Source organism: Ascidiella aspersa, chromosome 4, assembly GCF_963924565.1.
Source record: "Ascidiella aspersa chromosome 4, kaAscAspe10.2, whole genome shotgun sequence".
Lineage (NCBI taxonomy): Eukaryota > Metazoa > Chordata > Ascidiacea > Phlebobranchia > Ascidiidae > Ascidiella > Ascidiella aspersa.
The window spans coordinates 9,097,515-9,114,907 of NC_139450.1; the positions used below are offsets into that span (position 1 = coordinate 9,097,515).

Consider the following 17,393-nt stretch of genomic DNA (forward strand, 5'->3'; position numbering starts at 1 on the left):
TATTTAGCTATATATAAGAGTAACGAAACAAAAGAAACTCAACAAAGTGCGCTAAACTAAAAACCCGCTTGATGCGATCATACGTTGGACGTAAAGCAGTTGTATATTTATGTAAAGCTATATAATGTGTTTGTCGCTGGGACAAAGTGTGACTGTTTGCAGCAGCCAGAGTTGAAGCTCCACGAGGGCCTTCTTTACTTGATGGTCTAAAATTCGCTTTAGCTTTTCTTTTTCACACTGTTTTGACTATGGTTTTGTGACTTTAAAAGTGTACTTGATTACCTCCATTCGGGCGTCCGTTTTAGATCCCATTTTGCGACATGTTACCAACGTGATTCTCGAAACATGTTGACGGGTACGAAATCACCTAATTTCATTTATTTGTATTCACATACATAAAGGGCTGACTGCTTGTCCTTACAACTCGTGCTTTTCTTGGCTCGCAGCGAATCAATAAGTTGACTTTCGCGCGTCCTATCGAGATTCCCGGAAGCCGAGTTCGAAACTCACCGCGCCCAGTTCTCGTTCGCAAGGCGGTGTCGGAGATTTACCGTGATATTCAGTTGACACCGCTTGCCGGACGTTGCTCGTTTAACTGGTAATCTGTTGTTTTTTCGCGCCGCAGCTTATCACGAATGCGAAGTCGCACCGGTATTTAGGCCCCGACCCGTGGTGAGAAGTTGCCGTCCTGTTTGCTGGCTGCTGGCCTTTCGGTCACGGAAGAGCTTGTTTGCGTGTTTTGTCTTGCTGTGCAAAGGTTGCGCACAACTTTTGGCGGTACAAAAGGACATTAGTGCGTGCAACCCAACAGCGTTGAAACTACAGCGTATTTTTAGTTTTTGCGCCTCGGCAGTTAATGTGGCATTTGTATTTTAAAGGGTAAATGCAACCTTGCTAAATAGAAAATGTTTGCGAAGAAAATTGTTATTCTGTATTCAGGATTGCAAACTCAACGAAAAATATGCAGATTGTTTGTTTGAAGTAAAACCTAGTTACCATAGCCTGTGAAAATTATAGGTTCCTGTTTTGTCGCGATTAATATGGTTCTTACCAACGGATGAGCTATATAAGATTGAGTTATCACAGTGCAGAAGTGCAGGGTGAAGAGGTGGCTGTTGTGCGTCACTGCTCGATATTTTACCGCGCAGTTCTTAACAAAGTACTCAACTCGTTTTTATCTCTATGGGAAAATACCTACGCTTTTTATTGTGCAGCACTTTACATGGTGGAAAGAAGGTAACTATAGCTGCAATGATATTCAATAACAAACAGGGTGGTATATTTTGATCAATTGGCTTAAATACACCGTTTCAAATTTTAATATAAAAACTCGATAAAGTTTTGCGAAGTTTATAGAAGCATTGGTTGGGAAGTAAGCCAGCTAAGATTTCCATCCATGAAGTCATGTTAACTGCGTTTGGCAACTGATTTCAGTCGCTCTGAGTCCCCGTTAATGGCATTACAGCAGGACGGGTGGCATAAAATTACTTTGACCGCTGTCGGGTCGTAAACTGGCTGGCTGGCTGCGAGGGCTTAACTGCCAGGTGCCCTTCTGTAGATCGGGCGCTTTTAGAGGTATTACAAACGATAAGATGACGCGGGCAATTCAATTCCGTGAGCTCGCAAAAGTTTGCCGTCCGTGTCTGGCCTCTTTCGAGGTAAACCATTGCCGAGTGGTGCCTTATCTTTGCCCAGAGACGCCGCCGCCCAGCAATTCGGAAGCCAGTCCACGTTATACCAGGCGCTGCTGCTGTTTTATTTTGTAATGTGCTATACGCACAGCCTTTACCAGCAGTTTTACCGCCACGTTCCGCAATAATGGAACGCGGTGAAAACGTTTGATCTAACGCAGTAGGGACGCAGCGTTTAATATCTTTCAAAGTCGTGACAGTGACAGTGACCAGGAGGCCAGGCGGCGTTCCTTGATAGTTTTTTTTTGCCTGCTGAGGCAAAGCTACCGTTTTCTTCTATGCAATTGAAGGTCGTGAAAGACAATATACATTAACGTCGTTAGAAGATGGTTCCTATTATGCCTTCGTTGCCTAGCAGTTTCGTCAAGCAAGTTACGTCACAGGTGGTAAGCAAGAGATTTACAAGTATGTCTTAGACCGCGCAACCTTACCAAAGCGATTAGGGCAGGAAATGAACGTACCTAGCTATAGCTCTTTTTTGTTCAGAAGGGTTAAATAAATATTTTTAGTCCCACAAGATGACGCGATGAAACCAGCCAGATATAGATTAACAGTGTTGTGATTCAGAGCTGGTAAACACCAAATAAGCATTAGCCGGTCTGACTTCCCAGTCATGTCACTTAAAAGTAAAAAAACGCCCTAAAACACAAAAGACAATTCTGGCGTCAACGGGTTTACTGCCCCAATGACCAAATTTGCCAAACGGATCTTAGGCAAAAGTTTTCAGTTTACCCACCGTGTAGTAATAATATGATCGATTGCTTGCAAAAATATTTCGCGCCCAACATGTTTTACGAGGCATGGTTAATGACGTCATTGCAATTTGCGTTTTTTGGCGTCGTGTTGACAATGCCTGCCAAAGAAAGACGGCGTTTTCGAAATTAGCACTTAGACGTGTTCAGTTTTCTCTGAAATTCTGAAAGCGACCCAACGATACAATTTAGGTTATGAGGCGCCATTCTACTCAAAAAGTAATTTTGGGGTCGATTTCTGCCCAAATAAAGGTCGCATACAGATTCGGAACATTGCACGGGTGTTTTTTTTGTTTTGAGATTCCAACAGTCTCGATTTTTTATACCAGTGCAGTAATTTTTCAACAGTTTTTTTCGTTACGCGGTGCCTTACAGGAGCCAGTCACTGATGATCCGATAAAGACAGGAAAAAATGTCCTGTCCTGAACCCAAGGCTTTCCGGTTCGCGGCCCATTACGCGCCGGTGCGTTCATTTATTAGCGTCGTGCCGACGCAACCCAATATTTTGATTCGCGCGCATTTTGCCTTGCGACGGCATCAGTTGGCCTCATGGTTGCTGGAATTTTAATTCGGTCTCTTTATTAATGGCGGACAATTTTGCCACCCTGGAAATGTGCATGACAACAGAGCGAGAACAGCTTGTAAGGATTGTCTCAACAAGTAGAAAAAGTCATGAGTTTTAAAAGAAAGACTGACGTTTTTTTCTCAGAAGTTGGCCTAGCGCCTTACCGAGTCCATGATTTAGCAAGTTAGTTGCTGAGCCGCTTTGGGGCTTTGCGGGTACGCTGAGGCAACTTTCCGGGCCAAATAGAATTTGGAATTTGTGGAGGCGTGTTTGCAGTTGGCGCGTTGCGAGAGATTCGCGTTTTTCAGTTAGTTGGTCTGTGGCTCTGCGCTTAACACTAAACTAATAGGCATTCCAAGCGCGACGCAAGCCAGGTGTATAGGAGCGCAGCACGACACGTGCGGAATTTGCATCAAACTGTAAGCCCAAATGTCGAGTTATGTAATTTGAAACGTGCGATTGAGTAAAAGGGTGAAAGGAATTGGCCGGCTAGTCTGTTTGGCGAGGTTCAATGAGTGTTTCAGGCTCCGGTAAATAGGAAGTTTTGTATACAAGAGCTTCGGTAGCAATACGAATGCCATGTTTTGTTAGTGAACAGTCTTAGTGTTCGGGGTGCACGTTTTGCTTGGGTTGTAACCAATGCAGGTGTTATTAGAGTTGTATAGGTGTATTTCCTTGTAATATTTCACCAAAGTCGTGACAGTGACAGTGACAGTGGTCAGTCGGTTTTCCTTGATAGCTGTTTGCCTGTTGAGGCAAAGTTATCGCCTTTTTGGCAATTGAAGGCCGTGAAAGACATTATATATTGCCGTTGCTAGAAGATGGTTCCTATTATGCCTTCATTGCCTAGCAGTTTCGTCCAGCAAGTTACAACACAGGTGGTAAACAGGAGATTTTACAAGTATAGCTAAAAGTAATGACTTAAACGGCTCAGGTAAATAAGAGGTTTTGTATACTAGCGCTTCTGTAGCAATACTAACCCATGTTGTGTTATTGAACAGTTGTAGAGTTCGGTACACGTGTGGCTGGGGTTGTAACCAATTAAGGTGTTACTAGAGTTGTATACGTGTATTTCCTTATTTCATTTTACCTATATATTGGTGTTTTTTAGTTTGTGAAATCAAAACATTTATTACTTTTTGCTTGGGTACTTTTAGTGGCAAATTTTGAAAGGGCATAAACAAGAAGAGAATTGGTCATTTTAGTAGGAACTAAATTGAAATGGCTTACACACTTCGGTTTGTTGCCAATAACAATTTGAATCGTGCAATGTATTAAGACTCAGTTGGCGAGTTTCCACCGTGAATTGCCATGGAGAGATGGGAGTCGGGCATCTTTATATGTGTATCACTTTTTTGGTCCGCCGCTAAAATACGTTCTTAGCGAGTCATAATTACCATACAAGGCCTCGTGTTATGACTATATGTGTGTGGATGGTTGCATTAGTTTACTCATGTTGTTCTAGTTCGGGATTTTTCTTGGAAAATTCTAACACTTGTTTTGTTTCATTTTGCAGTGTTAGTCTGTTGATAAACTGCATAGGCAAATTTCGCTTCGTACTAAAACCGTAAAAGCATCGCGACAATTACGCAATAAAGGTAAGTATAGCTACAACCAACTGGTCATAAAATATCTGCTGTTACATCTCTAACTTTAACGCTGACGCAACCGCACAATAACAATTTACCCTCGCACTTGTTGTTTTACGTCGCACTTAGGAGAAACTCCCCTAAAATTGTTGTGAAACTTTGTACGAGGCGAATCGCCCGTTCGGGTGTGCACAGCACCCAGATGACGCCATGACGTAAACGGGCTTTATTATGACGTCACGCACCGCTGAGCCGCTTACCTTTGTGACGCAGGAATCGACGGCAGTCGTACGACGTCAACGGATCGTCGCCGAACAACAAGAAGAAGTTCCTTCAGAAGGCCGCCGGATTTTTCGACAAGTAAGCGCTCGGTTGTATAGCGGGGTGACCTCGAGTAACCCCCGGTTTCGTCTCAGCGGCGGCCGTTGACCCGATTCGGCCCCCTGTAGATATGGGGAAAGGAATGTTTGCGAAATGTGAGGTAATGTCGCCCGTGTTTCCAACTTGTTGTCGGTCGATTGCGAAGAGCGCGCTCAACCACACACACACAGACATAACTTGGGTTTGCCCCGGAGCGATTCGGGCACGTACACCCTAAGTTCGCGGTATTCGTGACGCGTTGGAAATTATTCCAATGCCCGCTTTTTTTCATATTATTGGTTTATGTCATAAGCCAAATACTAATTACGCTTAGTGCTCCTATATTAGCTGATCGGTCGCGTATTTCTGCGCCACTTCCGGACAAAGTGTCTGCCTTGTTTTAAACATGCATATTCATAGGAACACATCGGCACGCGGCTCGCGACGGTCAGTGTTTTTAAAGCAAAGCCGGAAACGTCAGATATAGCATCACTCGGTTTTAAGTCCATCTGTCTCACACGTCAAACGAGGACTCCGCCATGACAGCCTTGCGCACTTTGGCATACATGATTCACAGTTGTCCTGAAAAATAAATCAAATACGCCCACTGTGGCTCGATCAGGTGCGATTTTCCACCTTTAGTCCAATCCTGTCAAAATAAATCCAAGGTTCCCTTCAGACCTTTAACTGATGCTCGTGTCGTTTGGGTCGCTTTTTATCACGCTACGCAAGCTAACTAAACTTTGTTTCAGGCACAGTTGTGAACATCAAAATTGTTGTTACCCGGGAACAGTAATTTTTGACATATCCTTTAATGTGCTTTTTACCGAAATAAAGGGGGCAGTAGTTTCCTGATGACATCTATATAATATAGGGTATAACTTTCAACTTTTAGGGCCTCAAGTACATAAAATGTCACTGCTAGCTTTATATAATACAAAAGAACGGACACGTCGATAAACGTCTTAGATAACATATTCACAGTATTGTTCTAATTGCTTGCAATCAAAATTCGATGTTTAGATTGTAAGATGGATATGGCAATATTAGAGAAGGCTTCTCGTGGCTATTACCCTTGAAGGTGAACGCTGGAAGTAAAAAAGGTTTTAGTCGGTGCTCGGACTTACACATGTACGTACGGGCGCCGAGTTCGCCCTGGAGATTCCTCGATTTGTCAATAAGAGCACACACTATTGATTCCCAGGCGACCGACAGTGCACTCTCGACGAGCATGTTTTTACACTTGGGCACCGAGGAAGCAGCTTGTCTGACCTGCCTCGATAATTATCGGCTGCTTTGCGTTTGACGAAATCTACCCTTTACAGTCGGACGGCCCACAAGTTCGTTACAATATCACGAAGGCCTTGTAAAAGCCTTAGCTTGCGGGTGCTTGTACGTAAATGCCTTACCCTTTTAATAGTGTTAAAGATGCGCTGATTGTACGTTGAAGAGTCGTAATATTGGACAAAAGATTGTGTTTTTAATAAACGGCTTTTTGCACATCAGCGACTGAAATCAGTCACTTTTGTATTCACGCTGGTCAACGTCGACGCCCCTCGATCAAATGGAGCACTACACATCCTTTAAAATGACACATCTTTTGAAATTCAAGAAAATTGTCAAAAGGTCAAAATTTCACATTCTTAGTGATACTTAATGTGCGGCCGATGATTGTGGGAAGAACAAACGAACCGAAAACCCGCAGATCCCCCGACGTGCGTGGTTTAGGCATACAAAGCTCCAGCATATGTCCACGAGCAGAGAGCCTTAGTTCATTCACCAGGAAGGTCATACTCTGGCCACCAAAAGAGCTTCTCGAAAATTTCCGAACTGTCGCTCAACTTTAGAATCACTTGCTGATCAAGACGTATTTTGACGCGCATATTGATTTCGCTCGGGTTCGCAGCAGGGCAATCTTCTCTGTTGCTGTCAATTAAAACCTAGAAGATAGAGCAGAGCGAGCTTGTAGCCACAATAGGAGGAACCATATTTCTGCCGACCTGCCTTTAACTCCCCAGCGGCCTGCGCCCTTTCCAAATATACCTTTTTGGCGGGTGTAAGTTTGCGCTTGGTTACTACATTTTTTGGCGGTGCTTTGACTTGCCAAGTTCGCCAGACGTCGTAAAAACAGCAGCGATCCGTTCCCACCAGGGCGCGAACTCACCAGGGGTCGGGACTCTGTCGTCACCGACTAGTTGGTGGGAATTCTTGGAAAATTAAAATCAGGCCGAAAAAGTCGCGAACGACAGCGATTTACTACACTCTTTGTTTTTCTATAAGAAAATAGAATTTTTTCCAGAACGCAAAATTTTATGTTTAAAGTCTGTCGTCAACGACGAGTTGGTTAGAATTTTTGGAAAATAAAAATAAAGCAACAAATCAAAATCTGAATTGATTCACGCTGTTTAGTTTTTCATAAGAAAATATAAATTTTTCAAAAACGCAAAATTTGGTAAATTTTATGTTTAAAGTCTGTGGTCACCGACTTGTTGGTTAGATTTCTTAAAAAATAAAAAATAAAGCAACAAATCTAAAGCTAAATAGATCGACGCTGTATAGTCTCCCATAAGAAAATGGAATTGTTACAAAACTGCAGTATTTGTGGATTATACGCTATAGGTGCTTGGGGCCGCCTTTCTCAAGAAGTTCAAACGCGTTTGCTTTTTTCAATGGACTTCACTCGCGTTTCCGTAGGCGGCCACGCGTTTTACGTCACATCCCTCTGCAACTGTATAAACTTGAGTGGCGGCTGATGCACTGCGACACACGTCGAGAATTTATTTTCACCGCATGAAAGTTTAACGGAGAAGGTTCCGATTTGGTCTACGGTTATTTTGTGTTGCCGTTTAAGCCCACAGTGTTGTGTGTGTATTGCGTCAGGTGACGTGGGCTAGGCGTGCGTTAAAAAGCTTGCAGGTGTGACTCACAACGCCGTGCAACTGGGTGACAAAGAATCCTGGATCTTTCAATCTAGCAATTGCGCAGCAGTTATGCACTGTCGGTCACCGTTTTAGATTTATGCTTTCTTGAGCGAACCGCCTATGCACAGAACTGTAGGATCACAAGCTAAATACGAATGCTTTCAGAGTTGCAGAGGTTGTCGAAGGGGCCAGGTTATGTCGAATACATGCAACGCGTGGGCTGAGGTTTTTTGCGAACACAAAATGTATTACCTTGTTTGACAGGAGACCTAAAATGAGAAAAGGTTAGCTGTAAGTTTCTTCGGCCGTATAGGTTGCTGGAAATATCTGGCTCTGGTGTGTGCTTTATCGTGTTATTTTTTACAGTTGAACGCTCTTACTGTACAGGTGACTTCGTTAAGCCGGATTTTAAAACTATAGGTTCTTGTCTATGTGAAGCGAATCGGCTAAAGTTTGTCCTTCCCTTTTTGCGTTGTTTCCGATTATTGGACTTTTTGAAAGGCAGTCACTGTGAATAAGTCTTCGCCACCCGAAAATCAGTTGAAACATGGCGGCGAAGAAAGCGACGAGGCTGGTCGCGCGTTCCTTTGACGACGGCGATTCGCACGTCAATCAACTGGAGGCCGAGGTGCTGGGCCTTCGCAGCCGCTTCGACAAGCTGGAGCATCAGACCGAGATACGACTGGGCAACATCGAGACCGCCATTTCCCAGCTACAGAAATCCACCGACGACAGCAGCAGCATTGGCGGCGTTGAAAAAACGGCCAGTTCTGGACTAGGCTTGCGCAAACAGGCCAGCGTCGCCTCGTCAACCGGTTCCTTCCGGGTGAATCTGGAATCAGTGAGCGACGCGGGCGAATTGACCGAGACCGACAGTGTGTCGCTGACTTCCAACGACCTGGCGCCGCCGGACAGCGCCTTCCTGGTGGTGACCGGCATCGAAATGGACAAGTCAGGTTCCGAGGACCAGTATGAGACTGAAAAGGCGCTTAAACTCTTCCTGCGCGAATCGCTTGGCATGAGCTGGGAAGAGATCCGTTCCATGGCGATCATCGACTGCTGGCGGCTGCACGCAAGTGGAGAAACGAAGCGCAAAGGCCACGGCAAGGGAAGCAGCAGTGTCCCGATCGTCGTGCGTTTCGAGACGCTGAGCGACGCAGAGCTGGTGAAGTCACGAGCTCCGGTCGCAAAGATCCAGGGCTTTAACATCACCGAGTTGCCGCCGCCGTACCATCAGCAGCAGCGCGGGTCGCTGAACACCCTTCAATCGCAAGAAAGCCCAGAACGCAACAAGCGAATCAAGAAGCTGAAGTCTGAGGGAATGGGGTTAGTTCGGCTCTGCTCAGTCGGGCGCCAGGGCCGCATTAGTATAGCATTAGGTTTGTGTTAAGGGACACCTGGCTTTGAGGGCTTCGTTGGTTCCCATTTTTATTTAAATGTTGACGACAATTCAAAAGAACCTTATTGTAGGTTCTCTCAGCTAATTTTACCGCTGTTGTAACCACAACATACCGGGCTAATTTTGCTCTTATTAAGATTGGATAATGTCGCTTATTTAGTGGCCGTACAACCGGTCTGTGACACTAAAATAATTTAAAGAAATTGCTTCTTTCTGAGTCCACGCCGATTTGGGACACGGTTGCCGTTATGGTTTTATGGTCGGAATAGACAATATAAGGACGCGCTGGTTGTGTGTGTTTGCCTGAGTCATCTGTGTCGCAACTTCTCGATTTGCCACGCTAGGAACGGCCTAGGTCGCCATGCTATCTTCCTCTCAAAATAAAGCACACAACAGCCTTATGACGATGTACGTATGTTGTTTACATTTGGCCCGGTGCGCAACGCCAAACAAATTCCACCTGTGAGCCAACGCTCCCGGCCTGCATTTAGTTAAGTTACTAGAAAGCAGCGTCCAGTGACGTTTAATGAATTGTGCCGGCGTAAACAAGCATCTCGGTTCGCTTCCGTTATGCCCGGTGCGTCATTCTACGTGTTGTTAGACACCCGAAGATCTTAAAAACCCGCGCTTGCGTTGGTGCGATTTGTTTTACACTGTCAAACAAAACCGTTAATATATATAATATATCGTTGACAACCTGAAAAATGTGTCGCAATTCTGTATAGAAACTCATATTCCTATAGGGCGGTGGTTTTATACATTTTAAATTGTTAAGAAGACTGACCCTTGTAATTTTGTATTGTTAAACGATATTTGCAAAAAACAACACAAAAGATCACTACAACAATATTTTAATTAACCGAAACCAAAATAAAACAACTTTTTGGAGGTTAATGAGATAGTGTAATGCCTTTGCTTAAGTTATTTTGTCAATTTTTAATTGATTTGTTAAAAAAAAGGAACTATTTCGGTTTCGTTTATTTAAATCTTAAGAATTCCTGAAAAAAATATGACGCGCTTTGTTTTATTATTTTGAGCTGAAACAGTCGAACGCATTATACCTCAAACGATGATTTATTTGTAAAATATTACATCATTGGGAGCATGAAGTATATGCTCTGGTCAACAGCTACATGTTTTCTGCTCGGCTGAGCGCCAAGCACGCTGGGGAAGGTTATGATGTCACATCACGTCGCCATGTCTATTACGTCATGGGCGAAAATTGCCGCTACGAAGCCACTATTATTGCGCAGCGTCGTCACCCCACAATAAAACAAAACATTTAAATGTCATTAGGCCTTTGATTAAATATCATTCGCCTCAGTTGCGTCATATATGTAACAATTTTCGGTAACAAAAAAGGGGCAAAAAAAAAAACAGACTTGTATTGCCCTGGTACAGTGGTTCTCAACCGGGGTGCCGCACTCTGGGGTTCCATTTTTAACGCCCAAGGGTGCCCAGAGATATTTCAAATTCTCTAGGATTTCAATTTTTGCTCTATTTGTAAGCTTCTTTATACAATTTTTTGTTCCGATAAAAATGCCAAAAATTAAAACGTTTGTTTCAACCTTGTTGCACAGTTGATGTTTTAATCTCTTTATTGTAACGTTACAGTTAACCACTCATGTGAACAAGGTTGCCGTGAGCTATTTATAATTTCTGTAGGGTGCCGCAAGCCAAAAAAGGTTGCGAAACACTGCCCTAGTATTTCGTTTTGTCATGTTAATAATTACCCTTAATACGCTTTAAACCGAAGCACACATCCACAGTACTAATTTCAATTTCATATCAAAAGATGACTGTCTCATAACGCTCTGCGGCCGATATCACTGTTTGCAAACACGACAAAAATTCGTTTTTTTTTTCGCACAGGAGCGACATCTTGCGAAGACTTTCACCTGACCGCAGGAGGTCGCCAAAGACCAGCACAGAGAATCTGAGTGAAACTGCCAGTAAGTCTCGTCTGCTGCAGATTTGCCAAGCAATATGATAATTGATAAGGATATTTCAATATATTCACCTATAATATACCAATAGTTTTGATTAGGGATGTTCGATAATATCGGCCTGCATCCGATGCCCGATACCAAGTGCTCCGATACTAAGAGTGGTATTATTGCGAAATAAAGTTGTGCTTTATCCTTGGTTTTCTATCTTAATGTTTTAATTGTAAATGAAAGGTAAGTAATCTTTATACCGTTAAAGGAATTTTTACCTAATTACCACGGAGAAAACTGTCTTTTTAGATTCGATTTTAGAAATTTCGCCTTTTGGACCCAAGTGATACCCCGTACTTTTTGTTTCAAATGTCATGTATCAACATCGGAATCAACTCAAGTATCGCAAATCCTTAGCTTTTACCAAATCTCCGGAGTCCAATCCGAGTCGAGCATTTGGCTTGCTGCCTTTGCTTTTAATTACCGTGTTAACCAAACCAGTTGTGTGTTAACGAAACCTGTTGTGTGTTAACCAAACCTGTTGTGTGTTAACCAAACCAGTTGTGTGTTAACCAAACCTGTTGTGTGTTAACCAAACCAGTTATGTTTAACCAACCAGTTATGTTTAACCAAACCAGTTATGTTTAACCAAACCAGTTATGTTTAACCAAACCAGTTGTGTCAACCAAACCAGTTGTGTTGCAATAAGTTTACCATCCAACCACTACCAAGAGCACTTGGTGATATACTAACGGAACCGCCTTACGCTCTATATGGCACGCAACTATATATATTCATTATACGGACAAATTTCAAATCTCGCTTTATATTTCAGCTTCGCCTTCCGAATCAACGATGTCGGTGGACGGTGTTACCACGTCAACACCGTCGTCCAACCAGTTTGTGCGCAACTTTCTGCGCAAGAGCTATCATTATGACGTCACGGACGAGAAAGCGAGCCAATCGGACGAAAAGTGCGTATCCGCTGTTTATAATATAAAACAAATTATCCTTTCCAAAAAAGGTTTCATTTGGTAGTATTTATTCGAATAACAAGTGGATGTCACATACTGAAGCATTGATCCCCCATTTACTGAGTTTCGAAAGTTTTAAAAGTTGAGATATTTCGGTTACTATAGATTTAAAAAAACGAATCGAAAAATTGCAATACCGATGAATATATTGTTAAAAATAAAAAGTAAAAATGTCAATTTTTTTGAAAGACGTAAAATACAACACTTCCTTTCATAATTAATTAACAATCTAAGACCTAGCAGTTAAGATTCACTGGTTCTTCTTGTGCTGTGTTTCTCAACCTTATACATGGTTCTGTAGTTTTGTGTCTCCTATTCACGTGTGATGATTGTTCCACGGAACGCCACCAAAAAGTTGTATAAAGTCCCAATGAACACCACAAACACTTTTTTAAATGGCGAATAATTAAAACACTATATTTTCGTGGCCCAAAACAGCCACCAAGAATATGAACGGGGCCCCTGTTGAGAAACCCTCTGTTCAAGTATATTATAGAGTTTCTGTACTTCAATCTATCATATTAGGAAGTATAGCGTTGGGGTAACATTCTGACGAGATAATTGTGAATTTTCAGGGACAAGACCAAGTCTCTGAGCAAGTTCTCACCACGTCGGAGTTTGAAGAGGCTCAAGAAGAAGCAGTCGGGAGCGGCGCTTGGAGGAGACTTGAAGGAGTCGCAGCTAACTCACACGCGGTAAGTTGCTGGGTATGTTTCGTCCCGAGTCCGACTCCAGTCAAATGGGCCGAATCCGGCCCTGACTCTACAGCATGTATATCACTAAGTTACAAAACTAAAATAACGGTTGGAAAATATTCCACTATATGGTATTTCACTTTTACAATTTTCAGTTGGAAGCCATATCAGTTTTGAAAACGTGGTCTTACTCGAGTCCTGAGACCGAATTCACCTCCGCAGGCCTAGTTCTTAGATGTTTTTTCACCGCTGACCCATAAAAATGATTTTTTTAGTTCTTATGGTCGGCATGCAATTTTCAGAGATGACGCCATAAATTAACGTCATAAAACCAGTGGACTTAGAAACCGCCTGTTTTCGGACCAAGAAATTAAAACTGAAATGAAGGCGCCAAAGCGTTTATCTGCTATATGGAACTGGCATATTAGCCGGGTATTTTAGTTGGGGCCGCAAACATCTTTTCGACATAAGACCATAGAGGAACGTGATAGCCATGGGACATTTCTTGCTCTGAGTCTAAAGGAAAGTTTATGTTGTTAAATGAATATTCAGGTCGTGTTTATTATATAACCTCCTTATTTACCAACTGCGGCAATAGAAGACAAAAGAAAGGATTTTACGCTTCTCGACCTTACTTCTAAAGACGTGACTTGAAATCAGTCTCGCTTTCTAAGCCTTTATCAGTGTCTTGCACATCCATGAGCACTCTTTATACGCCACGCACTGTCTTATTTATGCTGTTTAACAAAACAAAAAACGTAGTTCTACACGTTTGCTCTACATGCGTGCAAACCTAAACTTGCATGCCTGGTTAGCATTTGCAAAGGTCAACAGCGTAAAAAGCACTTCCATTGGAAGTAAACTGACAGGCAGTGCTTTTGACTGACATAAGGTAACGGGGCCTCCCGGGCAGCGACGGACCCGCGGCCCATGTTGGTTCGCCATCTGTCGCGCTCGCAAAGCGTCCCCGTTTTGACGTTCGCCATCACGTCAGTCATAATCATCTGCCCCTGAATAAAGCACGTGACTTTGTCTGCCACGTTCCGGCTACTGACGTTCAAAGCGACCAGGGTGCTCTCGCGGAAGGAGTCGGGGAATTTCTCTGTCTGCACGTAGAGCAACCTGTAATTTCCAGCTGACGACGCTTTCCGGTCTGGATATTGGAGTTGTGATTGTCGTAGGAAGTGCTTGTTGACGCTGGAATGGACTGGTACGGTAGCTGCAAGTTGCTATTAAAAGCGTGGAGCAGCGCTGCGTCGGTTTCGGCCCGTATATAACTCGCCATACGCATCGAGAAAACTTAGATGTGTTTGCGTAGGAATGGAGTTTTGGTCAGCTGTGAATTGCAGCTTTCTCTTTATGTAGATTGAGAGGCCGATCCACAAGGCTGAGACAGCTTAGGGTTCAAACATAGGTCGCTTAGGGTTCAAACAGGGAGTTGGTTTAAACGGTTCCAATTTTCACAATTTGTGTCGTTGTGTAAGCAGCTCTGTCCGGAATGCTACATTAGTTTTGAGCTTTCCACGGGATAGGAAGCCTATCTAAACACGCCTCGCCCTGAGAGGGATTGTATGCAAATTAGACTTCCATCTGTCTGGAATGAATTCAATCGACCGGTTAAAATTAGGGAATTGTAAGAACGGTTAAAATAAACTCAGTAATGATTCAATTAGTTTAGCGATATATTCTAAAATTCAGAAGAAAGCTTTGTCCGGCAAGCGAACGCTATGCACTTAGGTTTGTTTTTATCGCCGTCGACCCATTTGACGCTACTGTTGCTTGGCTTAACGTTTTATTCAAGATCTGCTGGTTCAGGTCGTTCCCGGCCCCGGGGACGCGTGTTTGTTTAAAGCCAACGTGTTGTGTTGATTTGGCAGTAAACGGCGCGTTTGATTGGCGCTTCCGTGGGAAAGGCGCCCTAATGGGAAATTTATGCCGTTTACGCGGCTCGCCTGTGCAGCGGGCTTCGACAAAGCGCTAAAGATAACAAGCCAAAAGCGGGAATGCTCGTTTTGATGCCTGGGCCCGTTTCTGTGCCGAATTTATGCTTAAGGCGATTTGGTTTGTTGCTGTGATGCTGACGCAAGGGTGGTGACAGTGCAAAAGTACCAGTTTGGATATAAAAATTGGGGTTCCTTTGTGCGCCGACCAGAATACCCGAATTTATATTTCTCGAATTACAGAAATTTTGAAGCTTTAAAAAGTTGTGGGTTTATATTGCTCGCTGTATACCGAAACGAACTAAAGCGACATCAGTTCGCTTTGACTTCAATTCGGGGCAAGTTTTTCCCATTAGCCTTGCTTTCATTCGCCTGATAACATGAAAGCTGCCGAATTGACTCCCACCCATAAAAACAGTGGGAGATAGAGCAAAGCGTCCGTCCGCAATAAAACGCGCTTAACGCAGACGCGGGGAGATATGAAGATAATGGCTGCTGGCTGGTTGGTTGGTTGGTCGACAGAGCCGCAGAGACAGACTCGGTTTTCAATGGAATTCAGACAGCGCCCCTCGCATAATAGAGTCAGCTGTGGCTCTTATGTAGCTCCCCACCAGTTTCCGTTCCTAGACAATGGAAATTAGGAAAGCGGTGAAGAGAGGTGGGCTCGCGTCCATTCGCTTCGTAGGGCTTTTAAAATCGTTTTTATATTTCGTATGTGCGTATCTGCTGTGCATCAGGCGTCGCGACGTCGCTCTGAGCGAGTGATGTCATAGCTTTTTAGGCGCATAAATGGATTTTAGAGCGGTTAATGTGCGGCATTTCGGTGTTTGTCTGGTTCGGATCCTGTCGTGTACTTGCGCAACACAAAATCATCTGGTTAAGTAAGTCGCGGTGGCGCCCACCTTTAGTGGCCATTGTGCTCATGCAAATCATTTCCGCGATTATATATAAATGAACAAACGACCCGCATAAAATGATTAGCATATGGCTCATATTCTGTTTAGAGTTTAGACAGCGTACAATCTTACCCGGCATAGAGTTTAGTCTATTAGTTGTTCAAAAAGTGAGTTTTTGTGTATTGAAGTTCAAGTTTTACAGCCAGGCGTACCAGCGAGAGGCAATTCTACTTGTTTTATTTGACTGTTGTTAATCGTTAAGTCAAAGCTAGTAGCCTCCCTCAAGAGCACTTAGTAGAGAAACCTTGTTTTCCATTTGGACAACATGAGCTTTGAGTGCACGCTTTCGGAATAGCATAATAATCGGTTCCAGTTGAGCTGATCATCGCCATTTCCACAATTTCCCGAGTGGTTCGAGGTAAAAGCGATCGCTGCACCCGCTTTCGATTGCCTTTGCTGCTTATGTGCTGTCGAGTGCCATTGTCGAAACCGCGCCCCCATTCATACAAGGCACCGCCCACTTTCGAAACTTCAGTCGGGCGGGCATATCCAGGCGATGAAGCGTTTGGCGTACACAGTTGAGAATGCTTCGAATGCATTGCTGTGTTATGCTGCAGTTCGTAGAACGAACTAATCGCCAATTTTGTTCTACTGTCGCGACTGCATTTCCTAAAAAGGAGTTTCAGGAACATTTTAATTAGGTCAATTTTAGACTTAATTAAATCTTAACTAATTCGTTGGTGAATTAAAGCACCCAGTCCAATAAAATACCAAGAACTGGTAGAAGAAATACTGTAAAAACAAATGGAAAAAAAAAGAAAATGTACCTGTCGAAGCGGGATACTTGAACAATTAGCACTCGACATATGAACGTTTCTGGTTAAATAGAAAAAATTCCAACTTTATCTATGTGGAGTACATTTTAAATGAAATGCAAAGCAGGCAATTGCAAGTTCCGAATTAAAAAATTGTGATCAACAATTTGTACTTAGCGCATTACAACTGTTTGAAGAAGTAGCACAGAAAGAAGGCACATACGCAAATCGCCTTAGCGATTTAAACCACGCAAGGTCGTTGTCGGGGCAACGCTGGGAAAAAATACGCACGAGGTCAAGCAAAGGTGACTAACACTACCAGATCAGTCGCATTGTTGTTATTTTTATATCAAATCTAAGATTTAGCTGTGGTTTGTACTGAACAATCAGATTGTGACGGGAGAATTTTTCCCGTTCAAAAGTGTATAGTCGTCTGACAACAAGACAGCAAATATGTATTGGTTATAAATTTATGTAAATGTACACAGTTTCCCTTTGAAAAAATACTTGCTAACTTGCTGATATTGATATTTGCCTTAGTTTGTTACTGATTAAATAAATACTAACGCAGACTGTCTTAATTGTTTATAACTAAATTAGGTGAGTGGTCCTGATATTTGCCTAATTGTTTAACAACTCTCGGCTGTTGTCTGCTAAATAGATTGCGCTACAGTACTAAGTAGCGGTTGTGTCTTCGATCTACATCCAGGTCGTTTCAATGTAAAATCACGCCAAACATTTACTACACTTATTTATTTTGCGCCTTTTTCGTGTTTAGGGGCTAGGGCCATTAAAGGAT

At 43.1% G+C, this 17,393-nt stretch overlaps 1 protein-coding gene across 1 annotated transcript in view; it reads left to right on the plus strand.

The window, feature by feature from the left end:
- The window catches only part of LOC146147040 (uncharacterized), a 104,499-nt gene that overhangs the window by 18,384 nt on the left and 68,722 nt on the right, over positions 1 to 17,393 (plus strand). Inside the window, exons 7-10 of the mRNA XM_083387901.1 lie at positions 4,871 to 4,957; positions 11,150 to 11,229; positions 12,050 to 12,188; positions 12,824 to 12,943. Of these exons, the coding sequence (XP_083244027.1) occupies positions 4,871 to 4,957; positions 11,150 to 11,229; positions 12,050 to 12,188; positions 12,824 to 12,943 (426 nt within the window). The remainder of the gene's footprint in view (positions 1 to 4,870; positions 4,958 to 11,149; positions 11,230 to 12,049; positions 12,189 to 12,823; positions 12,944 to 17,393) is intronic.